The sequence below is a fragment of the Calliphora vicina genome, chromosome 3 (assembly GCF_958450345.1).
Source record: "Calliphora vicina chromosome 3, idCalVici1.1, whole genome shotgun sequence".
Taxonomy (NCBI): domain Eukaryota; kingdom Metazoa; phylum Arthropoda; class Insecta; order Diptera; family Calliphoridae; genus Calliphora; species Calliphora vicina.
In genome coordinates, this window is record NC_088782.1 from 87,017,211 (window position 1) to 87,032,510 (window position 15,300).

General features: G+C 29.1%; 1 protein-coding gene across 1 annotated transcript in view; it reads right to left on the reverse strand.

Annotated features, from left to right (window-relative positions):
- kug (kugelei) overlaps positions 1–15,300 on the reverse strand; it is a 733,937-nt gene that overhangs the window by 577,319 nt on the left and 141,318 nt on the right. The window contains exons 4-6 of the mRNA XM_065505961.1: positions 13,549–13,655; positions 13,280–13,487; positions 2,485–2,546 (exon numbers count right to left, since the gene is read on the reverse strand). Of these exons, the coding sequence (XP_065362033.1) occupies positions 2,485–2,546; positions 13,280–13,487; positions 13,549–13,655 (377 nt within the window). The remainder of the gene's footprint in view (positions 1–2,484; positions 2,547–13,279; positions 13,488–13,548; positions 13,656–15,300) is intronic.

Genomic DNA, 15,300 nt, shown 5'->3' on the forward strand with positions numbered 1-15,300 from the left:
AGTCTATTTGATTTTATTATTTTTTTTGTTTTTGTCTACAAATTTTTGGTTTTCATTTTTTAAATTCATTAATTAACAAAATGAAAAAATTTTATTAATTTTTCTTTTGTTGTTTTCTTAAAATTCATTAATTTTTTTTTTAAAAAAAAAAAAACTTATATTTGTTTTTCGTGTTTAATTTGTTAAACACATATTTTGTTTAATGATTATCAATATAAAGTAATATTGATGAATGTATAATTAAAGTTAACTATTATAGAATTAAGCTTTTCTTAATCTTAATGATTGCATTTGATTTGATTCAACAAAAATGTTTTTAATACTCATTTGTATGTTGAAATATCCATACTTGAAAGACTTGCGATTACTTTACCGCATAAGAAATTTGTTCAATCAGACAAAATATTGTTTGAATTAGGACCTATCACAAAATTTGTAAATTCAAACAAGAAATTTTGCAAAAATTTAATTAAAAAAAAAAATCAATATTTTTTCAATTAAAAAAAGTATCATATTTAATAAAAAAGTTGTTTGAATTTACAACACAATTTCAAACAAAAATTTGTTTAAAACAGTAAAATTTGTGTCTGGTCCAAAAAATAATTTTTAAGCTAAATTGGTATAGTAGAACCAATAAAATTTTTTTTAAAAAATAATAATATCAGAAAAAAAGAAAATAGGAAAATAGAGAAAAAAAAAATACAAATAAGAAAATTAAGAAAGAAAAAGCTAAGTAAAGAAAACAATAATAAATAAACATCTAAAACAGTATTTAATGTTTTTAGATGTTTATCATACATCATACAATTTTTGTAAAGTCTTTGACAAAAACAAAACTACTTATTTAAAAAATATTTTTAACCAAGTGAGAATTATATCAACTCATGTTAAAAACACGCATGCAAACGAAATTACCAAATGTGAGTAAGATGCACATGATAACAACAAACACACCTATTTACTTGCTTGTGTTGTTGTCTTATACCAAGTGTTGTATTAAAATAAAAATCAAACATAAACATTAATAGAATCTATAAAAATATTTATAGACAATAAAATTAGTTTCAGACAGGCGATTGTTAGAAAATATTTTAGCAATAATTCGTTCTGTGTGTGCAAATAGAGGCTTTTAATTTGTGTGCTTTTTTGGGTAAAAAATAAAATATCCACAACAACATCAAGCAACTGAATGAAATGTGTGTATTTTTACGCTCTTTTGTTCACATTCGGGTTGTTTGACGAAAATCATCGTAACCTGAACAATATTCATATTGTTCAGGTTACGCCTACCGTGGATTTAGAGTACGTTCGGGTAATGTGGTATACCTAATTTTTATTTGACTATAATTTTTAAAATCTTAATTCGATTGGAACAGTTCTCAGCTGGTGTTCTACTACAAGTGTTAGGTTTACATCCATGAAAGTAAAAACGTCTTTTAAATTCAAGTTGAACATAGTACCAGTGTTGCCACCAAGACAATTATAAACTACACATGCCTCATGCCTAAATTACACATGTAAATAAATTTTCGTGATTTCAATAGGATAAATTGTCTAAAATTGTCATGAATATAAAAGGTTTGTCACAGTGGACTCCAGGAATTGGAACTTTTTAGTGAACTTTTCCAAGAAAAAAAATTTAAAAATTTTTGTTGCACTCTTTGTTTGTTTTTATTTTTTTACACAGTTTGAGGTGCACAAATGTTTTTTTATTATTTTTCTTTAAGCGTCCAAATCGCCAAATATTGTATATATTTTTAATTTTAAATATTTTTAACACTTTTAATTTCGATAAAACTACGGAGCGAGCTAAAAACACGTCTGTCTCTTAAGAAAGAAAAACTGACTATATGCGACGAAATGCCATATATGTGGCGGAAATATTTTATATATAAACATTTTCGCTTTAAACATTTTGAACTTCGCACAATTTCGTATTTTACATTTTTCAACTTCGTATGGTTTGGCAGTCTACATTTAGCATCTTCCATATTTCCATTGTTTTAATTTTTTACTGCGCATATCGTTTGCAGTTTATGATTTTCACGCTTGTATGATTTATGTTTTAAAAGTGAAAAATTTTCATTCTGTGTTCCAGCTGCAAAGTAAAATATTTTGTAAAGCAAAATATTTTTTGGAATACTGCGCAAATAATTCTACCATGAAGCTTGCGCATATATGAAATTCGTAAATAGTATTTATATTTTAGCACGTATATAATGAAATATTATTTTGTTAAATATTTGTTGCAGTTTTGATTTAAAATTATGAACTATTTAGCAATTTTTTTACTGATATAGTAGTAATTTTAAACTCTGAATTATTGTTCAAGTGGCCTGAAACACGTTAATGGTCTGAGGTATTTTTATTAACTTCAACATTTTTAACCTATTTTTGTGCAAAAGTGTGAATGTACTGAGTTTTTCGAACTGTTACTTGCATGTAAATCTTAAGATTAAATAATACATTAAAAAAATTACTTACCTCCAATATATGCTCCGCTTGATTTTCTCTGTCTAATTTTCTCTCTGTTGTTAAAATCTCTCCTAAAAATAAATTAATGGAATTATGTGATCAGTGCTGTCAGGCATTTTATTTTAAAAATCGTCAAAATTATGTGAAAAAAATAATGTTGTATTCATTCAATTAAATTTTTTATAAAAATATTATTTATTTATAGCGAAACAAACAATTAAGCAGGCGTATTATTTGAGTTATTAAAATTCGGTATTCTACAATATTTTTTAAAAGCACCTACTGAATCTCACATATAATTGGTTTTTAAAATTTTACATTATTGTGGATTTCATGATAGATAGAGGGTTTTGCTTTTCAAAAATATTCAATGTGTATGTATGAAATGATCAGATAGAGGGTTTTGGTCTTTAATAAAAATTAATTATTTTGATTTAATTTATGACGTTAATGTTTGTTTTGTCTACAAACAGACGTGTATTTTATTCGCTCCGCGATTTTATCAAAATTTGATTGTTTTTTAGTGCAAATAAAAATTTTAAAAATTAGCGATTGGATGCTTCGAAATTATATTTGTGTCTAGTGATAAATACAAAAATTTGCAAAAGCAATTTTGTTTAAAAAAAAAAGAAAAATAAAGTGTTAATTCCTTTTGTTTGTTTTAAAAGAGCACATGAATTCTCATGATGAGAGGAGGCTCAGTATGAACGGCAGAAATGCCTACATATTTCTTAACGGGGAGAGTGATCAAAACAAAAAAATAAATTAACCGCCAAACCAGCTGAGAGAGCACGCTCTTGTTCACCCATGATATAATTACACGAACAAAATAATACACAAACAATATCACCAACCAATTTATGTTTAGAATAAAGCATAAAAGATAATTTAAATACAACAACTATACCAGTTTTAAAAACACAGACAAATACTGTTAATAAACAAACTTCTGATCCACTAACAAAGAATAGTGAGAGTTTGAATGTTTTTAACACTAAACAAACAACAATAAATAATGATGGCACACTGAAGAGCCAAATATAAGTAAATTGAAATCACCAGTACTACCAGGTATGCTTAGATATGTAAGTATTAATAAAAGAAATTTAAGTCCCCAAAATAATGGGGAACGTCTGTCAAGAAACAGAAGATAGTGTATAATCCCTTGATAGACAATCGTTTCGCACTCTTGAGCGAGGATAACAATAATAATAAGAGTATAAAAGATGGTGCTTACGAAAAGAAATCATTAAAGCCACCACCAATATATCTGCGTGAGTCCAGCTCGAATAATTTGGTCAAAACATTTGTTGAACTCATTGGAAAAAATAATTTCCATATTGTTCCAATAAGAAAAGGCGATGTTCAAGAGACGAAAATAGTCGTATACACTGAGGATTTTTATAGAAAAATCTCTCAATACCTCTCAATAATAAAAATATTTTTTTATTGGTTTTATTTATTGGTTTCGGAAACTCATCTTATCAATAGGTATAACTTTTATATTTCGGGTTATACATTCTACAGTACAAATCATCCTGATGGTAAGGCACATGGTGGCACTGGTATTTTAATTAGAAATCGTTTAAAACATTATCCCCTAGATGAATTCTCAAAAGACTATATGCAAGCAACATCCATTCATCTGGAAAGCTTTGCTGGAGACTTAAATATAAGCGTGATCAATTGCCCACCACGCTTTTCAATGACCAAGGAGAAGTTTGAAGAATTCTTTAGCACGCTAGGAGGTCGCTTTCTGGAATGTGGCGACTATAATGCCAAACATACTCACTGGGGCTCTCGACTAATGAATCCCAGAGGTAGACAGCTTTATAAAGCATTTCAAAATTTCATACTGAAACAAATTACAGCTTTATAAAGCATTTCAAAATTTCATACTGAAACAAATTACTTTAAATCAAATTGGCTTGTGTAGATTTTTCTATTCAAAATGGAAAAATAAAAACGAATTTTGAAATTTATTATCAGCAATCCCGCAATTCCCAAAAAAGTGTTGAAAAATTGCAAAAATGGGAATTTTTTGTTTTTTGGCTATAATATCCATACCAGATTAGGGGTTATCGGAACCCTTTACAAATTAATTAGAAACTTATTGGGCCACCTAAAATCGGTTACTATATTTTGATATCGAATATGCGATTTGAGAATTTTTGCCCTAAAGTTTAATTTTACATAAAAAATAGGTGTTTTTGAATGGTCCCCTCGGTAACAACAATTTTTAAATTTTTTTTCTTTTAAAATATTTTATGAAAACTTAGCTATCAGAAAGTATAAATTCCTTATATATCCTCTTAGAAATTTTTTGCGATAACTTAAAAAGAAAAAAAGTTCTTTTTTCCCAAAAAATTTGCGAAAAATCGCCTTTTTAAAATTTTATAAATTCAAATGCATATAACTTTCGACTTAGTCATTATTATACCCTTCACCTTCGTGAGAAGGGTATATACAAGTTTGTAATTTCTACATTTTTCATTTCCGACATTCTGGATCCTTATAGATAGCGGAGTCGATTAAGCCATGTCCGTATGTCTGTCCGCCTGTTAGTTGAAATCAATTTTCTGAAGACCCCAGATATCTCGGGATCAAAATCTTCAATAATTCCGTCAGACATGCTTTCGAAAAGTTTGCTATTTAAAATCCGTCCAGCAAACTCCGTCCATAAATAACGGAGATATGAGCAAAAAACCGGGACAACCTCGATTTTTGACCTATTTTTGATCTATATATGGATTACTAAGTCATTAATATAGACAATATGGATATCTAATGATACATATTTCAAAGTCCATTGCAACGATGTAGATAAGGCTATAGTAAGTTGGGCCTACAATGGGTCAAAATCGGGAAAAATATTTTTTGACCCGAATTTTTTTTTCCTTCATAAAATTTTTTGCCTACGAGCGATGAATTGACTATTTCTACATTTGCTGATGACAACGCAATTATTAGCGCGCATGAAAACCCATATATAGCATCTAGTATACTAGATGGCTACTTAAGATGTGTGGAAACATGGTTAAACAAATGGAGAGTACGTGTAAATGAGTTAAAAAGCAAACATGTTACGTTCACACTGAGGAGGGGATGCTGTCCACCTGTCACACTTAACAAAGTTAATATACCTCAGTCCGATTATGTTACATACCTTGGCATTCACTTAGATAGAATACTTACTTGGCGCCGTCATATAGAAACCAAGAGACTTCACATGAAGTTAAAAGCATCTAGCCTTCACTGGTTAATAAGTGACCAATCAAAGTTAAGCCTGGACTATAAATTCAACCAGTATAAAATCATTTTAAAACCAATTTGGACATATGGAATGCAATTGTGGGGAACGGCCAGAAATTCCAGTACTGAGCTTATACAGAGGGCCCAGTCGAAAATTCTTAGGACCAGAAGGGTGCACCATGGTACATAAGAAATGAAAACATCCACAGGGACTTGGAAGTTCCACTAGTGAAGGATGAGTTTAAGAAAGTCCGCGATAAATATATACTGAAACTGCAATCCCACCCAAATCCGCTTGAAAACATCCACAGGGACTTGGAAGTGCCACTAGTGAAGGATGAGTTTAAGAAAGTCCGCGATAAATATATACTGAAACTCAATCCCACCCAAATCCGTTCGGCTTTGGGCCAAACCAGATCAAGGCTTTGTAGAGGAGATCTACCACCCCGCTAAGATGAGGTCCATGCATCAAGCAATGCTCTCTTTAGAGAGCAATTAGTTTTAATTTTAGTTATAAGATTTAATAACTTATTGTTAGGCCTAATGATAGGCAGATTCAATAAATAAATAAAAAGTTAAAATAAAAAAAAAAAACATTTAAACTGTGTTTTATTCCTAAGAGATTATTTTTACCTCCATAAGGTCTTAAAATTTACTGACGCACAGTGGTATGAGAATAAAAAAAGATGGAAATAAATCTGTAACTTCTAAACCCTTACGCCGATTTGAATGAAATTTCACATGCGCAAGGAGGTAGTGTAGTCGAATTTAAGTTTTGAATTTGGACCTCACGAGCCCACCAGGAGCGGGACCAGGGGTTCCCAAAGTAGGACACCTTGGTATATATTTTTAAAATGATCCTATTTCTTCGTTTGTGTTACGATTTAAAAAAAAAATTGCACATTTAGAATTTCCTCGTCGAGCACTACATAAACGTAGCTATCAATTATCTCTTATAGCTTAGGAGATATTCGCATTTGAAAATTTAATTTTCAACATTTTTACCCACCCTACTCCAGTTTTCTTTTATAGAATTAACAATAGATCTATATATCAAATAAAGAAAGAAGTGTTTAAAAATTATGGCTGAGTCCAAAGTTATATTCATTTGAATTTAAAAAAATTAAAAAAGGCGATTTTTCGCAATTTTTTTGGGAAAAAAGTACTTTTATTCTTTTTAAGCTATCTAAAAAATTTCTAAGAGGATGTATAATGAATTTGTACTTTTTGAAAAGCTAACTTTAAGCCAAATATTTTAAATGTAAAAAACATTTATAATTTTTGATACCGACGGGATCAGGTCCATTCAAAAAATGCCTATTTTTTATGTAAAATTCAACATTAGGGCAAAAATTCTCAAATCGCATACTCGATATCAAAATATAGTAACCTATTTTAGATGGCCCAATAAGTTCTTAATTATTTTGTAAAGGGTTCCGATAACCCCGCCCCAGGTATGGATATTGTAGCCAAAAAACGAAAAAATCGCATTTTTGGGATTTTTCAAAATTTTTTTTGGGAATTGCGGGATACTTGATAACAAATTTCAAAATTTGTTTTTATTTTTCCATTTTGAATAGAAAAATCTACATAACTGTGAAATTTCATTAAAAAATATTCATAAATAAAAATTTTATTTCAATTTGAAAAATTTGTATCTATGCAAAATTCAATAAAAATAATTTTTTGTCATATTTTTCAAAAAAGTATTCCATGAATTTTTTAATTGTCAAAATATATATAATTTTTTAAAAGTAGACAAAATCCTCTATCCATTGATATATAACATGTCTACCTTATGTATTTTACGTGTCAAATAAATTAGGGAAAACTAAACAACTCGCTGAGAATTTACCTAACATAGAAATTCATAAAAAAACATGTTACCTACATAACAACATTTTTATGAATGTAAATAACAGTGCTAGGTAAATTCTCAGCGAGTTGTTTAGTTTTCCGTAATTTATTTGACACGTAAAAAACATAAGGTAGACATATTATATATCAATGGATAGAGGATTTTGTCTTCTTTTCAAAAATGTATATAACTTTTGACAATTAAAAAATTCATGGAATACTTTTTTGAAAAATATGACAAAAAATGTTTTTTATTGAATTTTGCATAGATACAAATTTTTCAAATTGAAATAAAATTTTTATTTATGAATATTTTTTAATGAAATTTCACAGTTATGTAGATTTTTCTATTTAAAATGCAAAAATGAAAACAAATTTTGAAATTTGTTATCAAGTATCCCGCAATTCCTAAAAAAATCTTGAAAAATCCCAAAAATGGGATTTTTTCGTTTTTTGGCTATAATATCCATACCAGGAGCGGGGTTATCGGAACCCTTTACAAAATAATTAAGAACTTATTGGGCCATCTAAAATAGGTTACTATATTTTGATTGCAATATCTGACAAATCATACCAGTTCTTAAAGACTATTATCCTAAAAACATAACAAAAAAGAAATCATCAAATTGTCGATAATAGTTTCGAGTAATGATAATTTTTCTGATCAAATTTACAAAAATCACATTTTTTATAAAATGACATAAAATATTTGACGCACACAATTGACAATATTTTTATCTAATTTTTTGGCTACCTTAGTTTCAATGTGTTTACTATTGAATGGCATTAAAATTTTTGAAATCGGAGTTAACAAAAAGTTGGACTTTTTGATGCATTAAACACATTCAAGACAGCAGGCTACCAACTTCAATCTGTCAAAAATAAAATGCACACGTTTATATGAAGACGATTATTTTGACGACAGCACAGCTACACTGCCACACGACTACTCATGTCGATGTAGCCGAATTAAACTAATTTCTATTTCTGTCAACTACAAAGCAGAAATAGTGTTGCTAATATAATAAAAAATGTAAATCAAATGAGTGCTTAAAAAAAATATATTTTTTTTACTTAATTAAGAGAAGTTTTTGATAACCATATTGATAACAGGTACATAATTAATTATAACCATATATATATGTTTACTCAAAATAATTGTTTAAATCTTAATTACTTTGGAATTTGGCTAGATGGCATTAATGCCTTTATAAGAAGCAGTAATTGGTTAAAAAGACCAGACATGGGGATCTCTTTAGAGTGACCTAATAACCGCCAAGTCTTCGGTACGCAATTTTTAAAAATATCTTGTTTCCCTCTTTCTTCGGACATCTTCCTTTCAACTTTTTCAATCTTCCCCTTCTTTATTTCTTTCTTTCTTTTGACTTCTATCTTTTCTGACTTTCTACTTTCAGGTAATACAAAGGGACATATAGCTTTGGACCCACGTGAGCTGCTCTTCCTTTCTTCACTTCGCGGCTGCCTGGAAACCTTACCTTACACAATCATTTTTTAAATGCCGTTAACAATAACAGCACAAAAATGATTACTGTGTTTTGATTTGTATGCAAAGTATTCAAATGATTCATAAACGATAAGTTGAATCATAAGATAAAATCAGAGCATTAATTTGTTTTAAATAAATTTTCGCGCGTGGTTCAAGAACTAAATTTCGTTTTATTTTGATACAATGAATGCGAAATAATAAAAAATATTGAAAAAATTTAAATATGCAAGAAAAATCCTTCTAAATACAGTCTTAACCCTTATGTGAATGGCAAAAAACACCTTTAACAGCATTGCAAGGTACCCGGGTACCTATATGGAAATAGTATTGGAAACTATGTAAAGTATTTGGGAATTACATTGCAAAGTAACTTGTCATGGGATATACATATGCATGATTTGAAAAAGAAAATAGCTCCGGCAATTGGAATTCTATATAAATTAAAGAATAAACTTGATGTTAAATCAAAGATGATGATATTTCAATCTCTGATCCAATCTCATTTGAATTACCTAGCAATTATATATGCTCACAATAAAAACAACAATTCACTGAAATCTCTTCAATGCATGCAAAATAAAGCATTAAAAATTATTTTCAGATTACCAATACTGTTTTCAACTGTTACATTGTACAAAGATATATGCAAAACTATTTTACCAATCTATGGATTGCATGAGTATCAGGTACTAATGTTTGTTTTTAAATGCATTAACCATATTGGTCACCAAAGCTTTACATTTTCTCAACACCAATTTAATATTAACACCCGAAATAGAACAAATTTAATGATTCCTAGATGTAGATTAGAATCAACCAAGCAACGCATTGATTACGTAGGTGCTGTAAAATTTAATAATTTACCTGTGGATTTAAAATCAATTAATCGATTTTCGTTATTTAAATCATCTTGCAAACAACGTTTATTTAACAACTTTGAAACGCTTTTGTAATAAAATTTTTTTTTTGTTGTTTAAACCATTTTTGTATATATTTATTATAATTTAGTTATTGTTTAACTTAAGTTAAATATTTTATTTGTATATTTAACAATGAATTATTGTGCCAACTTGCCTCAATAAAGCCTTAAGGGCGCTGAGGCCGAAATTGAAATGTATTAAATTTATTGTACGAATAAAATATTTTTCTGTAGAATGTTTTTCTATGGAAAAGAAAACAAAAAAAAAAAAAACTAAATTTTTTTGTGGAAAATATGTGTATAATCACTGAAAATAACTCTTAGACTTTCAATAGATGTTAATTTCAGTATTTTTGTAGTCTATATTCGCTTTTGACCGAGTGAAATTAACATTTTAAGTACAATTTTAGGGTAAATAAGATGCATTCTAATGCAATAGTTCATTCTAAAAGATATACTACTTCGATAGATATAAGTAACATATTATATGAATGTGAAAGTAGTGAAGAAGATATGATATATTCTGAAAGTGATGAAGAATATATTCCACAATTAAATGAGATAGCAGCTTCAGATACTGAATTAGTAGGAAATGTAGAAACTAATGAAGACTCTGAAGGACAAAAAAAAATAAACGACTAAAACACAGAAATAGGCAGAACAACAAATATATGAATTCTTATTTACCCTGGCGTCCAAAAATCAAATGGAGTGCATACGATTTGATAATGATGGAACCCAAGATATTTGGATGATTCTGAATGATAATTTACGTCAGAGTTAAAAACCTTCTGAGTGCATTACAATTGATGAGCAATTGTATGGATATTGCGGCATCAACATATTTTGGGCTTGCGATGCAGTAAACCATCAGAAGGCGGATGTCAAACAAATATAGGTCAAAAAACGGCTATAGACTTTTTTTCGTACAAAAACTCAGGAAAACTATTTTACATCCTTGGAGCTAGCAAAAACTAACTATATACTTGTGGAAACAGTAAGAAAGAACAAACAGTTTCTGCCAGGGAATATGCAGCCACGTAAAGACAGGTTGTTGTTGTGCTTTTCATGTTTTTATTTTTTGGTTGTATAACTTTAGATAATATAAGTGTTTAATGCTGCTAAACCTTAAATTATTACATATTACATCAAAACCAGAGGAGTTGACAGCATGGACAAACTATTAGGCAAATATTCCAGCAAACGCAGGACAAATCGATTCCCATTATTATTTTATAATACTAAAGATGTAGCAGCATTGCCATCTTATTCATATATCGTAGACAATTTTTGAAAGAGCTAAGCTTTGAAATGTGTAAGGGAAACATTCAACAATGCATTAGAAATCCAAAATCATCAGCCAAATCTGCAATACAGAGTGTGCTTGGGAAAGATTTTGAAGATTCGACGTCAAACATTTCCAATTTGCTAAAAAATAACAAATACGGCCGTACTCCCATAGTAGGGAGTTCTCACGTATTCTCCCAACTATGAAGCAAAAAAACACGTAAAGCACCAGATATTCCAAACAAATTTGTAATGAGCATTCATCAAACTGTCCAATATTTATTTTAGTAAGATTTCACTAAAAATATACTTGCAATAATAGTTTTTTGGTATTTAATGTATGTACCCGGGTACCGGGTACCTTGCCATACCGTTAAGGGTGTAAGATGAAAATTTGTCCACCAAGACTTTTCGAAATAATTTTTAACCTAAAAAATAATGATCATTTAAAATTTATTAATAGTTAGGAGTTCTCAAGAAGTTTCAAATATGTGGACAATCGTTTTCTGTAAAAAAAACTTATGCTGAAAACGCCAAAGGTACCCGGGTACCTTGCCATTCACACAAGGGTTAAATTAATTTAAATATACTCATATAGGATAGTGTATATTTACTCAAAAAACACTGCGTATATTCAAAACACTCATATCGATTCGCTGCTTTTGTGAATGGTAAAAGTTTACAGAATATGCAAGCAATTACTTGCATTTTGTAACAAAACACTTGCTGAAGTGAATCATGCAATTTAATTTATGTATAGTGATAACTCAGTATTCAGGTAGGTTAGTATTAGTTCCGTCCAAGATATTCATGAGTTAGCATGGTAGGGTGGGTGAAGATCAATGGAGAGGTAATAACACCTTATCCGCTTTGGAAATTTGCTACCTAATTTTTAAATAAATTATGTATCGAACTTAGTACAATCAAATAGAGGCAAGAACCATCCCAATTTCCCTGAGCATGTCCGGTACTACAGGTAGCACCGCCTCTAGATGATTGGAGTCTTCGTGGTCGGTCCGTTACATAAATAAAGGTCAGTTATAAGAAATCAACCGACCGATTATCGTCTAGTTGTAACATGGAGTATTAAAATAATTTGTTTTATTTAAATTTAATAAGCATTTAGTTACTAAAGGTTAGTTTATAGAATTTCTTCAAGTATCTATTTGTCTAAACAATTTTTTTCATTTAGTTTAATTTTCGTTGCACAATTATGACCCCATTGTGGCTTTTGATGATCGTTCCATCCCTGAACAAGTTATTCATTCGTTTCAGAAAGTTTTAACAATTTGAGAATTTCTTCCAGCATATTTTAAACTTAAATGCTTATTTGTGTTTTCATATAATTTGTTAGCTTTTGGTCCATTTCCGTTTTTAATATTGTTTTTTGCTTATAGTTCAGAGCAAAGTATACCAAGTAGTCCGACTCTCTATTTTTCAATATTACTCTCTCACATATACGGGTACCATGTGAATTCAACACCCTTGTGAGAGATGTAATCCAATCAAAAGTCTCGAATTTTTAACCAGAAATTGTAGATTAAATATAGATCAAAACACGTTAAATCATTAACACACACTATTTCTTAAATTTTTTAACACATTTGACACTTTTTCAGTTCCAAATCACGTCCATTTTGCACAAACTAGAAAATATTCTTTAAAATTAATTTTGACATTTTATTTTGTTTGTGGTATAAATTAAACTATAGAACAGAGTTTCAATTTTTGGTATTGATAATAGAACAAAATTTAAATAAATTAAAATTCAAACATTTTTATAGAACTCTGTGTGTATGGTGAAAATTAAAAAGGCACCAACACATATACATTATTGTTACTAACACATATTTAGACTTAGGTACTTTTTCACTAACACATGTTTAAAGTTAGGTACTGCTGTCAAAGAGTTGGACTACTTGTTATACTTTGGTTCAGAGCTTTTTAAAACCTTTTAAATACAAAGCATTATTAGCACATACCAGTCGTCTTATTTAACTCGAAAAAGCCTTCTGGATTTCCAGATATTATTTTATATGTTATAAGATTAGCAGCATCTTTATCATCGTCTGTAGCATTTAATAAGATAACTCGTGTTTTTGGAGGACTTCCCTCTTTTATTGAAGGACAGTAAACGGGTTTTTCAGTTATTGGCACATTATCATTAACATCTTCAATTTCTATGTAGACCTATAAATAAATATATATATGTTAATGAAATAAAAAACAATATAGATTTAAATATTTGTACCTGTACACAGCTAACCAATGGGACAATTGCACCATCTTGAGCACATAATGTTAGCCAGTAGAAGTTCTTCGATTCAGCATCGAGGTGTGATAAAGTTCGTATGAAACCTAAGTGAGATAAATAGTATACTTTTTACACTGTTTTATTTAACTAATTGAAAAAAAACAAGTAAATGCTACTTTTTATGGTGTAGATATAATATATTCTTAAGTTAAACGTTAGTTAGTGACTATCTGCATTATAAGTTAATCATTTAAGTTGAGGAGGTGTGTTGAATTACACAGATTTATGTCTAACTAGTTAAACAACCTGTCCATGTCAGGCAAATCATCAATCACCCCTATTATGTACAGTCAAGGAAAAAAGTCTAAATACACCCTACGATTTTGAAGTTTTAGAGAATTAGTGGCGAAAATTGAAAAAAGATGTTATAGCAATGTTTAAGGTATTTATAATTAAGACTGTTTGAAGTAAAAAAGAATATGAAAAAAATTATTGGAGAAAAACTCAATAATTAGCAGGAAGAAAATCTACATCATTGGTAGGCATTCATATTGTTGAGATTACGAACATTTTCGTGAATTTACACGTACACAACCCGAAAGTAAACAAAACACATAGCAAGAGCGTAAAAATACAAATAACTCATTTAGTTGCAAACAATAGAGCGTAAAAATACAAATATTTCATTCTGTTGCTTGATGTTGTTGCGATTTTTTTATTTTTAACAAATACATGCACACAAACTACAATTTCTCTTTTTGCGCTTCCCTGATCTACATACAACGCCCAGTGGGAGATCTGAAAAAAAAGTGGAAATAAATCTGTAACTTCTAAACGTAGTAGGTGTTGATAAGTTTTAGTTTTGAATTTAGGCTTAAAAAATCTAAAAAAATACAATTTTGGGATTTTTGGAAAGTTTTTTGGGAATTGTGGGATTGTCATTAACAATTCACAAATATCTTTTTCACTTTTGGATTTGGATCGAAAGTTTCTATATAAATGTAAAATTTCATTAAAAACGATTCATAAAAAAACTGTTATTGCATTTTAAAAATTAAAATTTTCCAAAAAAATCAGCTATAATTTTCCATATTTTTGAAAAAAGTCTTTTATAATTTTTTTAATTCTTAAAATGTTGTACATTTTTGAAAAGAGGACATAATTTCCTACACGTTGATATATAATATGTGTTTACACCAAAACAACACTTAGCGATTTTCTTCATTTCCCTGCAATTCCTATTTTTCCTTAATATATGTATCTCATTAGAACGACAATTACGTATACATTTCGATTCTTTTAAATTAAATTGCAAAAGTAATTTTTTAATGGCAAAATTTTTACAAAAACTGAAAAAAATGCATTTTTTCCCCTTGTAAATGCATCTCAAAACTTCAGAGGGCTTGCGGCACGTCTTATCCCCAACCGATTTACCTAAAATTTTTTCAGGATGACTTTTTTACTAATGTTCACCAAACTGGAGGGTGAGAATGGCCAAAAGCCAACTTTCGTTTATTAAGGGCCACCCTATTGTATATAAATGCAGAATGCTACTAAATACTTCTTTTTAGAGAGATACAAATCTAACTCTAACCTGTACTTCGCTTTCCTACTTATTTCTACTTGGTAAGTATCCACCTTCCAAATAATTTAATAAATAATTATAAAATTCCTAATTTGTTTTATTCCTTCCTTTTCGTTTGATATTGTTTTTTAAATTATTCTGAGTACAAAATCTAAACGATTTTG